The sequence below is a fragment of the Panthera pardus genome, unplaced genomic scaffold (genome assembly GCF_024362965.1).
Source record: "Panthera pardus isolate Hobbes unplaced genomic scaffold, ASM2436296v1 HiC_scaffold_12, whole genome shotgun sequence".
NCBI classification, from domain to species: Eukaryota; Metazoa; Chordata; class Mammalia; order Carnivora; family Felidae; genus Panthera; species Panthera pardus.
In genome coordinates this window covers 3,614,287-3,629,738 of record NW_026526677.1, presented here as the reverse complement: position 1 = coordinate 3,629,738, position 15,452 = coordinate 3,614,287, and the positions used below count along the sequence as shown (strand labels likewise).

The window sequence follows — 15,452 nt, the reverse complement described above, 5'->3', positions numbered from 1 at the left end:
TGTTCAGTCTGCCGCGCTCCCTGCGGACGCTGGGCCTGATCCTGCACGGCTCCTGGGTGAGGAAGTTTGGGCCCCGCTGTGGCCAGGCCCCCTCTGCACACCGGCGAGTCTGGTGGACGCGTTCAGCCGGTGTTTCTCAAGTTTATTCGGCCTAGAAGCCTTTCTCATGGAAAAGTTACTGTTCCTGGGGTTACACGTCGGGAGACACCGAGTGTTCTTTTTATTCTTCAGTGTTCTCCCTGCTGCTCCCAGCCCAGGCTCCCTGCTTCCCCACACCCCCCCCCCCGCCCCCGCCCCCCCCCCCACCATGGCCCTTTCTCTTCCATCCCCCACGCTCCGGAAGGTTCTTCCCAGACATCCAGCACCCAAACCCATGCCTGGCGTCCAGCCTCCTCCCCGTGTCCACCGCAGCCCCTCCCGGTTCCCAACCAAATGCAAACTTCGTTCACCTCGGGGAACAGTCCTCGCCGGACCTGTGTTTGTCCCCCACGAGCAGATCCTTCCGGAGGCAGTGGGTGGAGATACTTCCCTGAGAACCTCACAATGGTGGCCTTGCCCCAAGTCTCGGGCTGGGAACCTCTGGTGAGGAATGTTCTCCATTCCTGCCTCCCTCCAGCCCCCCGTACATGTTTTTAAACCTTTGGTACTGGATACAACTTGCCCGCCCGGGAATCCAGCTGAAGATACTATCTGATTTAGCTCAAAAATTACATATTTGGTTATTTTTAGTGGGACATCTGGCATTTGTCTGTGACCCTGTGACTTGGAGAACTCCCCCGTTCGATCCCGTTGGAGAAGCACCGTCCCCTCCCCAGGCCTGCCTGGGCCAGCTCTGGCCTCAGAATCCACCCCCTTCATCTTTTTGGGCCCCTGGGCCGCTGGTCTGATGCCCTTTCTCCACCTAGGGAAGCTTCCTCCTTGGGCCCCGGGGACCCCCTTCAGGCCTAATTCAGTCCTCCTGTGGCTTCTCCCCACTGCCTCCCTGTGCACCAGCCATGCTGGCCACCTCGCTAATCTGAGACTCCGCAGCCTGTGGCCACCTGGCACCAAAAGTGTCTCATTCAGTTACCTACTCGGGAGCTACTTGGCATCACTGGGCACCAGGCCCAGCAAATATGATTCCAGGTTTGTTCAGATCTACCTGTTCCTTCTGCTTAGAATGCTGTCCACCCTCCACTCCCCTCGCCCCCACTGAATTTAGTGTCCCAGCAGTGAGTACCAGGCCCGGCCCATGGGGGTAGTCTGGGAGTATTGGATGGACGGATGATGGGTGGATGGGGGAGGGGGGGTGAGTGGGTAGAGGGATGGAGGGATTGAGGGATGGGATGGATGATGGATGGATGATGGGTAGTTGGATGGATGATGGATGGGATGGAGGGATGGATGGATGATGGATGGATGGATGATAGGTAGTTGGATGGATGATGGATGGATGGATGATGGGTAGTTGGATGGATGATGGATGGATGGATGATGGGTAGTTGGATGGATGATGGATGGGATGGAGTGGCGGGTGGATGGATCATGGATGGATGGATGGATAGATGGGTAGTTGGATGGATGATGGATGGGATGGAGGGATGGATGGATGATGGATGGATGGATGGATGGATGGATAGATGGGTAGTTGGATGGATGATGGATGGGATGGAGTGGCGGGTGGATGGATGATGGATGGATGATGGGTAGTTGGATGGATGATGGATGGGAGGGAGGGATGGATGGATGATGGATGGGTGGATGATGGGTAGTTGGATGGATGATGGATGGATGGATGGATGATGGGTAGTTGGATGGAGAGATGGATGGATGATGGATGGATGGATGATGGATGGATGGATGATGGGTAGTTGGATGGATGATGGATGGGATGGAGTGGCGGGTGGATGGATGATGGATGGATAGATGGGTAGTTGGATGGATGATGGATGGGAGGGAGGGAGGGAGGAATGGATGGTTGCATGGTTGCATGGGTAGTTGGATGGATGATGGATGGGATGGAGGGGTGGGTAGATGGATGATGGATGGATGGATGGATGATGGATGGGTAGTTGGATGGATGATGGATGGGAGGGAGGGAGGGATGGATGGATGATGGGTAGTTGGATGGATGATGGATGGGATGGAGGGATAGGTGGATGGATGGATGGATGGATGGATGGATGGATGGATGGATGATGGGTGGGATGGATGGAGAGATGGGTGGGTAGTTGGATGGATAGATGGATGATGAGTGGGGATGCTTGGGTGGGTGGACAGGTGGAAGGGATGGAGGGTGGGAGGAATGTCCCAGATAAGTGTTTGGGTCCTAACTCAGAGCTTTGGAGAACTTCTCCTTCTCCCACGTGGCTTCATTTTAAGCAACCTGGTTCTGAGTATGTTGCCTTTCCAGTGACAAAGTCTGTGGTTCCCCCATTATTGGTCCCATCAGTGTCAACAGCCCCAAGTGCCTGACCCAAGATACCTCACAGGATGGAAAGGGGGTTGCAATCTAGCTAAGGCCATTTTTCTGTGCTGAGCTGGAGGAGCAGGGGCACAGTAGGGATGTTTGAGCAGGAGGCAGGCTAGACCCAAGGCTGAGCACGGCTATAACTGTCAGCTTGATCCTCAGGGCTCTTGGGAGCGAGCGTTCCTTCATCCGGGGACACGGGGCAGGGCAGTTGCTCCAGATGTCAACTGAGTTGTCTCCATCCCTGTGCTGGACTGAGAGCCACAGGACCCTGACCTATTATTCCCTCTTTCCTTCCCTCCCTTCTTCCTTCCTTCCCCAGTTATTTACTAGGACCCTGTTATCTGCCCCAGGCCCTGTTAGAGGCTCTGGGGATAACATGAACCAGACAAACCTGGCCTTCCTGGGCCTTCGTGCTAGAGGGAGACAGCAAGGGACAAATTAAGGACAGCGTTAGTGCCCTAACGGGCCTGCCCAGCCACATGGGCCCAGGAGGGAGGTCTGAGCAGGAGAGATGCCAGTGGGTTGAGCCGGGCTCCTTCTGAGGCCCGGGCTCTGGGAGGCTCTTAGGTCACTGTGACTGGGCCCACCAGCCCCCAGCCGGCGGACCCCAGGGCCCTGACACCTCCCACCCTGCTCGCAAGGCTGAGGTGCACCCTTGGAGCTCTGCCAACCGTGACAGGGAAATCTCGAGTTCGATTTCTCTACGCTGGCAGCTGCAGGGTGATTGATATTCTTTTCTTGGCAGGAAGAGAGTCTCGTGGAGGTAAAGTGGTCACGTAGGAAGCCACCGTGTGCCACACGCACCAGTGAAGGGTGGCCGGCCTGCTGCAGGCCGGTGTCACTGGGCCGGCCAGGGAGCACGGGGACCGGTGTGACGTGGCCGGCCATGCCTTTGAGAGGGCCTTCCGTCCCCCGGCAAAATCCTCGTCCCTCTCTTTCCCTCCCTCCTCCCTCTGGCCCCATCTCTGGTGCGCCCCCCAGCCTGCGTGTGGCCCGCGGCGGCAGCTTGATCTCGGCTCGGGGAGGAAGCCACCCGGGTCACTGGTGGCCGCGTCGCTTCTCCGGAGGTGCCCCGCACCCTCGTCAAAGTTGGCGCTTTGCAGGGTGAAACTGGGGGGCCTTCGCGTTCTTTTCTGCACGCCTGGGCCTGCTGAGACACGGAAGGCCCCAGCTCTCTGGCCTAAGCCCGTGGGGATCCCCCCAGACCAGGGAGGAAGGAGAGCCTGTCATGCACTCAGAGGGGAGTGTCTGTCCTGGACAGGGCTCAGAGGGGAGGGGGCCCCACCTGGCGCTCGGGACTCAGACTCAGTGCCCAGGACGCCCACCAGGGGCCCAGCAGAGCCCGCATCTCGGCACAGGAGTGGGGCTTCTAGCTCCTGGGGGGACCCGTGCACCCCAGTTCCGTAGGGGGCTGCAGAGGCCGCCCACCAGCCGGCCCGGCCCCTAGTCCTCCAGAACGTGGACCCGGCTGAACACAGTGCGTAGCACTTAGAGGAAGCCTTAAAATCTGAAGAGAGCTCCTCTTACAAAGATCAGAGCAGGCAAAACCCAGGATTCTGACAGCGAGGTTGGCTTGTACTTCCCTGAGGATGCATTTTGCTTCTCTGATATTTGCCTCCCCGCTCTGAAGAGAGAACTTATGTTCTCCCCTGAGTCCTGTTCCTCAGAGCTGCAAAGGATCCCGAGGACATGGAGAGTTGGAGGGTCATTTCTAGGGACCCCTGACTCCCTGGTCCGTGGAAACAGGACCCCTCCCCGCGAACCGTTTGCACACGGTTGGTTTTCAGAGAATTACTTGAAGAGGTCTCGTGCCCGTAAAGGTCACGTCTGTCAGCTCCGGCCTGTGGGGCAGTGGGGGCAGGCGTATCCGTCCGGGCTGGCCACCGACAGCAGAACCCCAGACGTTCATGGCCTCCCGGTTCTGGAGGCTGGAGGTCCCAAGATCCTGGGGTCAGCAGGGCCGAGTTCAGGGGAGGGCCCTCTTACTGGCTCGCGGCCGGCTGCTGTCTCACAATGTTCTCCACGCGGACGTGGTGAAAGAAAGTTCTTGTGTCTCTCTCTCTCTCTTTTTTTTTTAAGTTTATTCATTTTGAGAGACAGAGAAAGTGCGAGTGGGGGAGGGGCAGGGAGCGAGGGAGACAGAAAACCCCAAGCACTGTCGGCACAGAGCCCCACGCGGGGCTCGAACACGAAACCGCGAGATCGTGACCTGAGCCAAAACCAAGAGTCGGACGCTTCACCGACTGAGCCGCCCAGGCGCCCCTCTCGTGTCTCTTTTTAGAAGGACACCGGTCCCTTCAGATCAGACCCCCACCCGCACAATGTCGTTTAACCGCAATCACTTCGCAAAATCCCCATCTCCAAATACAGGCACAGTGGGGTTAAGGCTTCGACATGACGAATTGGGGCGGGGAGGCGGGGGGACACACATGCGGGCCATAGGACAGCATGTTTGTGGTGGGGACATGGCCTGGTGTGCGTCCCAGGGACCAGCACACAATGTGAGTCTGGGAAACCCACCCCCGAAAATGTTAAAACTTAAGTGTTGAGAGATGGGGAAGGTCACAGGGCAAGCCGTGTTGCACAGAAGGGAGCAGGGGGCCCCTGGGGCCGTGCTCACACCTGCCTCCCCCCTCCTTCCTGCCTGGTGCCAGCCGAGCCAGGCGGCCCCACGCAGAGGGTCCTGGCCGTGTGACTTCGGCTTTGTGTTAAGGTTGGAAAAGCATCGATTACCCACAGGAGTGGGGTTTCTCTTTTAAAACCAGCAGTCCTAACCTGTGTCTTTCCTAGGACGCTCTCTACGTGTTCATACACGGCCTTCCATCTACCAAGCTCATTACCATCCCTGCCCAAAGCCCGGGGGGGCAACGGGGTGTGTGCTGATTTTCACGAAGCCATGTTAATCAGACAGCCCATCTCGGGAGACGAACGTCGAGCTCTCTTTGCGTCCCGTGAGGTTTTTAAAAATCTTGCCACCGGTAATTCTCTCCTCCCAGAGCCTGGTGGTTTCTGTCCTTTATGAAGAATGACATGGTGTCTGACTGGGACAACCAAGAACCCTGAAGGGAAAAGCCTCACAGGATTGGGCTGTTTTGGATCAATTCCGGATCAAATCATGTAGAGTCAGGGTTCCATAGGGATTCTAGAAGCTTCTCTCCCGTCCTCACCCGCACTTAAAGAAGTAGCCCGTTCTTGCTGAGGAGCACCCCCCCCAAGCTGGGGGTCCCTGGGAGGCTCAGTCAGTTAAGCGTCTGACTTCGGCTCAGGTCATGATCTCACGGTTTGTGAGTTCGAGCCCCGCGTGGGGCTCTGTGCTGACAGCTCAGAGCCCGGAGCCCGCTTTGGATTCTGTGTCTTCCCCTCTCTCTTTCCCTCCCCTGCTCACACTCTGTGTCTCTCTGTCTGTCAATAACAAATAAATGTTAAAAAAAAAAAAAAAAGAAATTAAAAAGGAGGCCCCTACCGGCCTCCCCTGCCAGCTCAGCTCCCACAGCGGTGGGTTCTTTGAGACCCTCGTGGGAGCCGAAGGGTTTGTGTGCGTCTCCCCTGCAAGAACGGGAGCCCCGGGGCTCAGGGCTGCGTCCGCCGTGCTCCCCTCCGAAAGCCCAGTGCCCAGCACCGTACCCGGCATGTGGCCGGCTCTCGAGGGGTTTTGCTGAACGAATGGACAGTGCACCGTAAGCCGAGACTGGGAAGCAAAGCTACGTTTCCACTGGTCCTCACTCACTGCTTGCTCTCCCCCAGCTCCTGTACCAAGAGTGGGCGAGTTACGGGGTTTTCTACAAGTACCAGCCCATCGACCTGGTCAGGTGAGAGGGGGTCGCCGGGTGCGAGCAGGCCCGGCTGCTCGGAAGGAGGCGGTGGGAGGCGAGTCCCTGGTGGGCAGCCCGTCGGATGAGCGTCCCTGTGCGTTTTCACCACACTGACTGTTCCACACCCGGGAGCCTGTCTGAACTTGAGCTTGGGTAGGGGGCCCGAGGTCCCCCACGGGCCCACAGATTCTTTTCCGTCCTGTTCACCCCCTCCTCCCCAACCCGCGGCCCGGGCCCCACCCCGCCGAGTGGTGAGGCTTCTTGAGTCTGTGGGTCGGGAGGAAGACGAGAGCCGTCCTCTCTCCCGGGGCGGGAAGGGGCGCGGAGTAGGCGACGGATGTCCTGTGGGGACTTGCAGACGGGAGTCCAGCCCGTCAAAACTCACGTGAGCCCCTCCAGGCGCCAGAGACCCTTAATACGTCCTCTTGGCGTCTTGCGCTCACGCCGCCCGGGACCTGGGACAGCCCCCCGGGTAGCCCCCCGCCCCCCCGCCAGCAGCACCCCACCTTCCCAGGGCCCCCACCCACCCTCCGAGTCCTGCTCGGGAGAAGCCGGGGCCCCGGTTGGAGCCGCTCCTTTGCGGGGCGGGCAGGGGTGTGGGGCGAGCGCAAGCCGGTCTCTGTTTGCCCCGCGGCGCAGGAAGTACTTTGGGGAGAAGATCGGCCTGTACTTTGCCTGGCTGGGCGTGTACACCCAGATGCTCATCCCCGCGTCCGTGGTGGGGATCATCGTCTTCCTGTACGGATGTGCCACCGTCGACGAGAACATCCCCAGGTAGGCGGGCGCCACACCCCTCGTCCTGGCACTCGGCCCCCCGGGAAGCCGCGGCCGCGGGTTCGAGCGCTGAGCGCGGGCGTCCTTTCCGAGCACAGACGCCCTGGGAGGCGCGCTCCCGTCCGGAGGAAGACGTCCCTGAGCGTCCGACTCCTTCTCGTCCTTGGGAGGGTTTTTCCCCCGCTTTGAGCTTTCAGTCCCTATGTGATGAGAACATCCGCTGCCTCCCGGTGAGCTCCGGGAAGGGGACAAACCACCGTGCCTGGGCTCAGCCCCCGGGTCCCTCTCTTCTTGGTTCCAGCTGCCCTTGTCCCCGGGGCTCTGGGACGTGGCGCAGGGGCAGACCCAGGTCTTTGAGCTCAGAGCTGACGTTCCCGCTGCCGTCCCCCGACGGGCACGTCAGGCATGGGGAGCTCGTGGAAGAAGGCCGGGGTCCCCGAGGCGGCCTGGCCTCGTGCCGGGGTGTGTCTCTCCCCACATGGCAGCCAGAACATGAGTCAAGCGGCGGGAGCCTGGAGGCCGCTTCTCAGTGCGCAAGGAGTCTCTCTCGTCCTTTCCGACTGTTTCCTCGGCTCGCTAACACGGAGCCGGAGGGAACTGTGTTGCATGCGCGGGACGAGCCCCTGCCTCCGTCAGCGACCCTGCCGGGGTCGCCCGCTGGCCCCCCCTTCCACGAGCTTGCAGTCCCTCGGGGAAAGTCCTAGAACATCACTTGCTTCGGCTGTATTTCTTACGACTCAGCCCCGTGTCTCCAAAGCAGGGCTGTGGCTTGGAAAATTCATCTGTAGTTCCCGTCACTGAAGACCCAATGAGTCTCTACCTGGCCAAGAAAGTGGCTCATTACGACTCAGCAGCGCAGAAAGGCCATATCCGGCAAATTTTTGTATAAATGGTGCTTTGATGCATGAGTAACACCTAAAGTATTCCACCCACCCGGAATCAAAACGGTAAAGGAATCTGGCTTATGTCCCCTCCAGGGTTATTTTGGGCACAGACAGGCCAGAGGAAGCTTGTGCCTTTGTTGGCTAATGTGACATGAGGTCACGGTGCTTGGGTCTGAGCGTGGCCGTCAAAGTAGCCTAGGTGTGGCGGGGATTTAACCCCAGAGCCCCGAGGGACTCGGCCAGTGGCCGGGACCCCTGGGGACTTCTCCACCTCCTTTCCTCCCTCCCCTGGAGGGCAGCACCACCGGCTGCAGCCTCAGCCACGAGGCTCTGCCCTGGCAGGCGTGTGCGCTCCCCCGCAAGGATGCCGAGGTCCCCTCGGCCAGGCCCGCACCACCGCCCCCTGACACGGCGAGAGAGGCGAACAGCGTTTCCTGGGGATTCCAGAGGAATCTCGGAGATTCTCGGCCTCTGCCCGCTTGGTGCCGTGTGCGAAGCAGGAGGCGTGTGTCCCCCTAGAGGAGCCGCCTGCCCGCCCCACCGCACCCATCCACTCCAAAGAACAGACCTTCCCGTTCCTTGTCTTTATTTTGGCTGCAGGTGATGAAGGGCGCGGCACAGGGTTTAAAACCGGCAGAAAAAGGCTTTTTGTCTGGCTGGCCTTGTTTATGCCAACGCGGAGGAGGGCCGGGCGGCGGGCCTGGCCCTCCGTGCCCCCCCCCCCACCCCCAGGCCAGGTCGCCGTGGCCCCGGGCGGCCTCTATCAGCAGGAAGGCAAGGGTGGGACGTCCCACCCCCTCTCACACCTGCCACCCAGCAGGGGCCTTCAGCAGAGAGGAGGTTCAGCCAGGGGCGCACGCAGCCGTCTGGGCTTGGTTGCCCCCGTGATACTAACGATGGGCACCACCGTTCCGGGGCCTTCCTGTGCTTTCCCGTTGAATCCTCTCGACAGCCGACTGCGGTGGCAGCCTCATTCCCAGCACCCCCCTCCCCCGATACGGGTGGGGAAACTGAGGCCCAAGGAGTTCGAGTAACCTGCCCCAGGCCGCACAGATTACAAACGCTAGAGCCTAGGCCCAAAGGCAGAGCCGGCTGGCTGGGGGGGGGGGGGGGGGGGTGCACGCTGCCCAGCGCCTGCGTGTGCCATCCCCCCCCGCCCCCCACGCACGCGCTCGCTCCCCCAGGTGCCCCGAGGCAGCAGCCTTGCTCCGATTCGTCTTTGCATCTCCGGTGCCTCGTACGTGCCTGGCACACACATCGTATTCACGCTGTTTTCACAGCTGCTGAGGGTAACTGAGAAGTGAGCCAGAAGGCCCCCCGCGCCGGGCAGAGGAGGGTCGACGGGAGCCTTCCAGCGGGTGTTGATTAAACACCGACTGCTGTGGGCCAGGCACGATTCTGCACATGAGTCCGTGTGCAGCCAGAAGCAAAACACGCAAAGCATCCTCCAGTTCAGCCCCTGGGAATGAGCACCCCTGCCTGGTGTCTATTCCTAGCTCGGTGCCTCGTCCAGGCCGGCAGGGAGGAGAAAGTTCAGGGCAGGCCAGAGCTGGGAGGGCCTTACTCCGGCCCCTCTCCTCATCTTCCAGAAGGAGAAACTGAGTCAGGGGCTGGATGGCCTGGCCAGGGGCACAGAGGGCGGGAACAGTCAAAGGAGGACCCGGGAGCAGGAGGCAAGAGCCGGGCACGGCACGGGCTCTCCAGACAGAGACCGGGACCCCGTCCCCGCTCTGCTGTGTGGCCCAGAGCAAGTACCGTTCCTTCTCTGGACTCCTTCCTCCGTCCGTGGACGCGGGAGTCTCGTCGTCCCCAAAGCCGGTCTGGGCCGGACGACGCTCTTGCAGCTTCCCGCTCACGCGGCCGATGGCCTTCGAGTATCGTATCTCCGCGTGAGCAGGCGTCGGGCCCGCGCGGGCAGAGGCCCTGCGCGTCCTGGCCCGGGGACTCGCAGGCTGTTCCCTCTCTTCCAGCATGGAGATGTGTGACCAGAGACACAACATCACCATGTGCCCGCTGTGCGACAAGACCTGCAGCTACTGGAAGATGAGCTCGGCGTGCGCCACGGCCCGGGCCAGCCACCTCTTCGACAACCCCGCCACCGTGTTCTTCTCCGTCTTCATGGCCCTCTGGGGTAAGCAGAGAGCCGCCGCCCGGCTCTGTGGGGCAGGGGCACTCTGGACGGGCCCCTCCATTTCCTTCCTTCTCCTTGAGATCATCGGACGTGGGAGGGAGAGTCGGGGGAGGTTACGCCCCGTGTCGGGCTGTGTCCCAGAGGCAGACTGGTTCTCCCGACCCAGCCGCCGGCCCCTTGTGCAAAGCTGGGGAAGGTGCTCTGCTCTTAGAAGCAGCCCTCTCGCCCGGGACCGGGATCACTGGCCCGGGAAGGCAGGTGCCTCAGAACCCGGAGTGCCAGGGGGTGCTGGGAAGGCTGACGGGGCCAGGCCCTGGGGCACGTCGCTCGCGAGATCCTCCAAGCCTCCCTGCAGGGTCCGCGTGCCCACCTAACAGGGAAGGACGCCAGGGCCTGGAGACGGTGGGTGCGGCTCTCCCAAGATCACTGAGCTCCCGAGCGTCCAAGGCGTGGATCTGTCCTGTTTCCAGAGCCTGTGCCCGCTGGACTCCGGTGCCATCCGAGTCCAGGGCACTCAGCTCCTCCTCCGGGATGCTTCGTGGCAGTTGGGCGCATTCGGGCAGGTGGTTTTGGATCAGCAGACTGGCCCGTTCGCTTCTCTGTGGCCCTGTGTTACAGCTTTGCCAGCGGAGGATCGGGATTGGAGATTGGGATTCGGGCCCTGGGCGGCAGCGTGCTGACCTGTCCCCCGGGTGCCGGGGCCCCGGTCCTCGCCTCCGGGGGCTCCCATCTAGTAGGGGATGGAGCTGGGCACAGGAGCTACGGGTCCAGAGGCCTGGAGGAGGAAGTCAGGACAGACTTCCCGGAAGAGGTGTGAGCCCCTCGAGCTGGGTTCTCGAGACGTTGAGGGCAGAGATGCTGAGCACCTGCGGTGCGGGGACTCGGCGTAGAGACAGGGGGGCCTGGGGACAGCCCGGCCGGTGCCTCCCGGAGCCTCACGTTGCTGCTGAAGGGCCCCCTCCGGGGCTCCGCACACTCGGTATCGTCCCCGTGCACGGTGGGCAGGCGAGGGGCAGGGATGGGCTGAGAAGCTGCTTATTTGGCACGTGGGGACAGAGGCTGCCGCCGGCCAGCCAGGCGTGTGGTTTTTACCCGTCAGTGTGACCTAGATCCGCGAGGATCGGTCAGCGGAGAATCTGGTGCAGGCCGTTCATTGCTAAGCGGAATGGGTGGTCGGAGACGCACCGGAGCCCTCCATTCGGGAGGATTCTTCGGAATCTCGGAATCCTCGAAGGCGGGACCTGTGCTTCCCCACTCGGCAGCTGCCCCGGGGGTGCCGGAAGCCCGGGGAGGTCTGTCGCGGCAGGAGAGAAGGGACGACAGGCGGAGCCAGCCTCCGCGGCAGAGCAGAGCCGATGCCCAGGCTGCACGTTGCCGAAATCCTCACCTGAACCCGCCCCTGCACGGCCCGGCAGCCTCCTCCCCTGCCCACGAGAGTCTGTTCAAACCCAAGGTGGGGTTTGAGAGAATCCTCGGCGAGGTCCGGGAGCGCCGGGTGTCCGGGGGTGGGGAGGCGAGGGGGGCGGGCTGAGAGGCGTCTCGGGGGAGGCCCGGGAGCAGAAGGCTGGGCATCGGGCCCGGTTCCTCTGGTACATTTCTGCGTTTGCTGGAAACGGGGTCGGGGCGACTGGAGTGGCCGCCAGCTGTGGGATGGGTCCCGGTGAGGATGTGAGCTGGACCGTCTCCCCTTAGATGCTGTGTAGACCCCCCACCCGCCCTCGAATCTAGAGAGCCGCTTGGTGGCCTTAGCAGGAGCCCCTGTCCAGGGGCCTCCCTCCCCGAGGCCTCGTGCCTCATGCCCCGGGCCCGACGCTGCAGCCCCCACCTCTGCCCGCTTGGTCAGGGGGTGGTTCCCAGCAAGCACCCTCCACGTGGGCCCCTGGCTCTACTCACCCGTTCGGGGTGCCCAGGCCGGCACCCCCCGGTGGTCCGTACGGTGACCCGTGAGCAGTGCCGAGCTCCTGAGCTGCTCGGAGGTGGCTCAGTGCCCCTCTGACTGTCGGCCCATGCTGCCCAGCGGGCATTTAAACCCCCCTCGGGACTCGGACTCCAGCCCCACCTCTTCCCCTCCTCGCCCCGGAAGCCACGTGGCAAGGGTCAGAGGCACTGGCTGCGGAGCCTCGGCCGATGCTGAGCGCGTAGCTGAGCCAGTGGGGGTCCTGCCGCTGGCCTCGCACCCGCTGGGGGTGCTTACCACGTGGGGCAGTGTGAGAAGTAGAGAAGATGTGTTGTGACGGTGCCTGGCCGAGGGGGGCTGCCCGTGTTCGGGGAAGCCTGGGAGGCAAAACTGATGTGTCCGCTGCCCTTGGAAGGTTACAATCGAGGAGTCAAGTGGGAGCAGCATGTGCAAAGGCCCTGTGGCGGGCGTGCGGGGCCGGGTGAAGGAGTCTGCCGGGGGCAGGGAGCAAGCGGGAAGGGTCCAGGAGGATCCCAGAAGCCCAGCCGGGGCCCGTGTTCTCACGGGGACGGATCAGAAGCCAGTGCCGTCGGCCTGCTGTGCCAAAGGTGTGCCTGTGTCCCATTCTGGAGTCCGAGCAGCAGATATCGGGACGGCTTGGAAAAAAGTGAAGGGAGGACCAACCCAGCTGCAGTGGGGACAGCGTGTGGTCACGCTCGTCACCACAGCGAGCTCCACGGCAGGTGCTTGGGCCAATGGTGAGAAGCCGGCTTATCCTGAGGGAGGCACAGCACGGCCGAGCAGGGAGGGAGCCTGCAGGAAGGGTCAGCAGCCGTCAGGAGACTGTGTCGCCTCCCTCCCCAGCCCCGGGCTGCTGCCGGTGCTGTCCCACCCAACCCACTTCCCTCGAGGGGCGCTCTAAGAGGAGCCCAGCCCCCAGACTCCAGGTGACTCTGCAGAGAAAGGACTCGGGCCTTTGTCTCCTCTCTCATGCGGGCCGTTCCCGGCGGTTGAGGAGAAGCTGGCAGGCGTGGCTGGGCCGGTTTCTTGTGACGCACGAGCCGTACGGTTAGAGCGTCTCCCCCTCTACTCATGACAAGGCCAATGAGGGCGTCGGCCTCCTGGGTTTTGCCTGTCCCGGGTGTGGCCTCTGGATGGGGAGCGAGCAGGCCCCCCGGGTTCCCGGAGCACGGACATCCTCTGAGGCCAGCCGCGAACACGCCTGCTTCTGCGAGCCTTTCGGAACAGATCGTGGAACAGATCGTAATTTATAGGTGGCGGCGTTTCTCCTCGGCAAAGCAGCACTTTGTGTCCGTTTTCTCCCTGCCCAGTGAGAGACCGGTCCCAGGCAGGGGGCGGGAGCAGAGGTCCCGGGCGCTCGGTGCAGAAATGAACCGTCTTGAGCCGTAACGCCCGTGTTTCCGGCCGAGAGGCGTCGGTACCAGGTGTTCAGAGACGGGCTCCTGCCCAAAGCTCCCCGAGGGCTCCGTTGGCTTCCTGCCATCACAGGCGTCGTCTTATGCGTACCAGCGCCTCCACGGCCGCCCGCGGGAGCACGTGCCAACGTGCCAACGTGCATGGGTCGCTGCACTTCTCTCCCGGGCAGTCACCCCAGAGCGGACACAGGCTGCGCCCGAGTCCGGGAAGGGTGGGCCAGCCAACGCCCGGCGGTCAGACTCGTCCCTCGCTCGCTGGGCACCTGCGGCCCGTGCACACTCGGGCGACAGAGCGTATCCGGGACTGTCCATCCACCCTGGCTCCCGGGAGCCCCCGCCCAGGCCCAGCCCGGCCCTGCTCCCCGAGCGGCAGCGGCCCTGGGCTCGTCTGTCCCGCATGCCTGAGCCGAGGGTCTCGGCCTGAAACGGCCTCCCCGTGGTTCTCACGCTGGGCTCCCTCCAGACCTCAGCGCTGGGCCGCTCCCCGCCCCCTGCCCCCCACCACCCCCCGCCTCTCTGGTCTGGTCCCAGGAAGCCCCAGACGGAGCCTGGGACACCTGCTGGCTGGGCGCACGGCCTCCCGGGCCTGCTGCGAGCTGGGAAGATGCCCCTGGCAGGTGCATCTGGCAGTGCCCCCCCCCCCCCCCCGGTGGAGCAGAGCTTGCACAGGCTTGACGCTTGGGTCCCATCCCACACTCAGCCGGGTCGGCCCTGCACCGGGCTGGTCGCATACAGTCGAGCGGTTAACGGCGCCACTTCCCGGGCCAGACCCGGGTTTGGGTCTCTCCGCTCAGTCACCCACCAGCTGTGTGACCTCAGGCAAGTTGCTTCTGCTCTCTGGGCCCCAGGCTCCCCATCCGTAAAATGGAGATCATGATGCAAGCCACCCTGGGGGTCGCTGGGAACGTTGGGTGCGTCATTCCTGGTGGCACCGTCGGGCCCGTGCCTGCTGCTGGCTGTCGCGTTGTGTCAGCTGTTACGTTGGCTCAGGGAACACTTGGTTTTTGAAACTGTGCACACAGCCCGGACCCTGGCAGGCTGGAGCTCCAGTGTGATCCCTCACCCCGTGCTTGGGGGCCTCTGTCAAACACGTCACTTTACCCCGTTCGGGGGAGACCTGCTCTCCACCAGGCACCGTGCAAGCAGCTTAGCTGCTGTGCTCAGTAATGCCCCCAGTGGCCGTAGCAGGTAGGCGGCTTGATGACCCCATTTGACAGATGAGCACACTGAGGCCGCTGTCCCAGGCTTTCTGGCGAACCAGAAAGAAGAGGCAGGTGCAGAACCTGAGCCCTCGCCTCCTGGTTCTCCAGCCCCCTCCTGGGCCCCTGCCCCCTCCTCCCTCTGCCTGCACTGTGAACCCTCTCCCACCGACATGCGTGCTCCACACGGGCCTTCCTCATTCCCGATGGCGTTGCCCCAGATTTGCTCTCACCTGGACAGCTTCCCCATCTGCCCCCAAATATGCCTCCCTCCCCTCAGAACCTGCCCCGAGGGCTGACTGTGTGCCAGACCCCGGGAGAGGGCCCTGCTGTGGGTGACCTCAGTGCCGTCCCAACAGCCCTGGAGCAGGGCAGGGGAAGGGGTCGGTGGTTACTCTCTGATGGGGACGCTGCAGCGCAGAGAGGGTGTGATTGGCCCCATCAGCCGGCCGGCCCTGCGGGGATCTCGTCAAATTCTGCCACCTGCTCGGGGAGGCCAGCCTGCTCCACTCACGCTTCTTTGAGCACCTACTAGGTGCGGGGCAGTGCCACTTTGTAGCCCCAGAGGTGTCGGCCGGCCCTTGATAGACAAACGTATGCGTCCACCCCGCGCCCCCCAAGATGTACGGAAAGGAACAAATCTGTGTTCTTGCTGGCTGCCCCCCCCCCCCCGCCCACACCTTCCCCAGCTTCATTTCCACCACAGAGAAGCGACAACGCGCCCGCCCGTCTGTCAAGTGCAACTTCAGCATACACACTCCCATTTGGGGGAAGAAATAACAAAAAGGCCACACCACTCCCATGGAGCACTTACTTTAGGAGAAAAGGAGCTTATTGTGAATTGAGACAGAAGCCACAGGAAAGAGC

General features: G+C 62.5%; 1 protein-coding gene across 1 annotated transcript in view; it reads left to right on the top strand.

Annotated features, from left to right (window-relative positions):
* The window catches only part of ANO1 (anoctamin 1), a 141,320-nt gene that overhangs the window by 90,116 nt on the left and 35,752 nt on the right, over positions 1–15,452 (top strand). Inside the window, 3 exon segments of the mRNA XM_053899345.1 lie at positions 6,197–6,261; positions 6,904–7,038; positions 9,893–10,053. Of these exon segments, the coding sequence (XP_053755320.1) occupies positions 6,197–6,261; positions 6,904–7,038; positions 9,893–10,053 (361 nt within the window).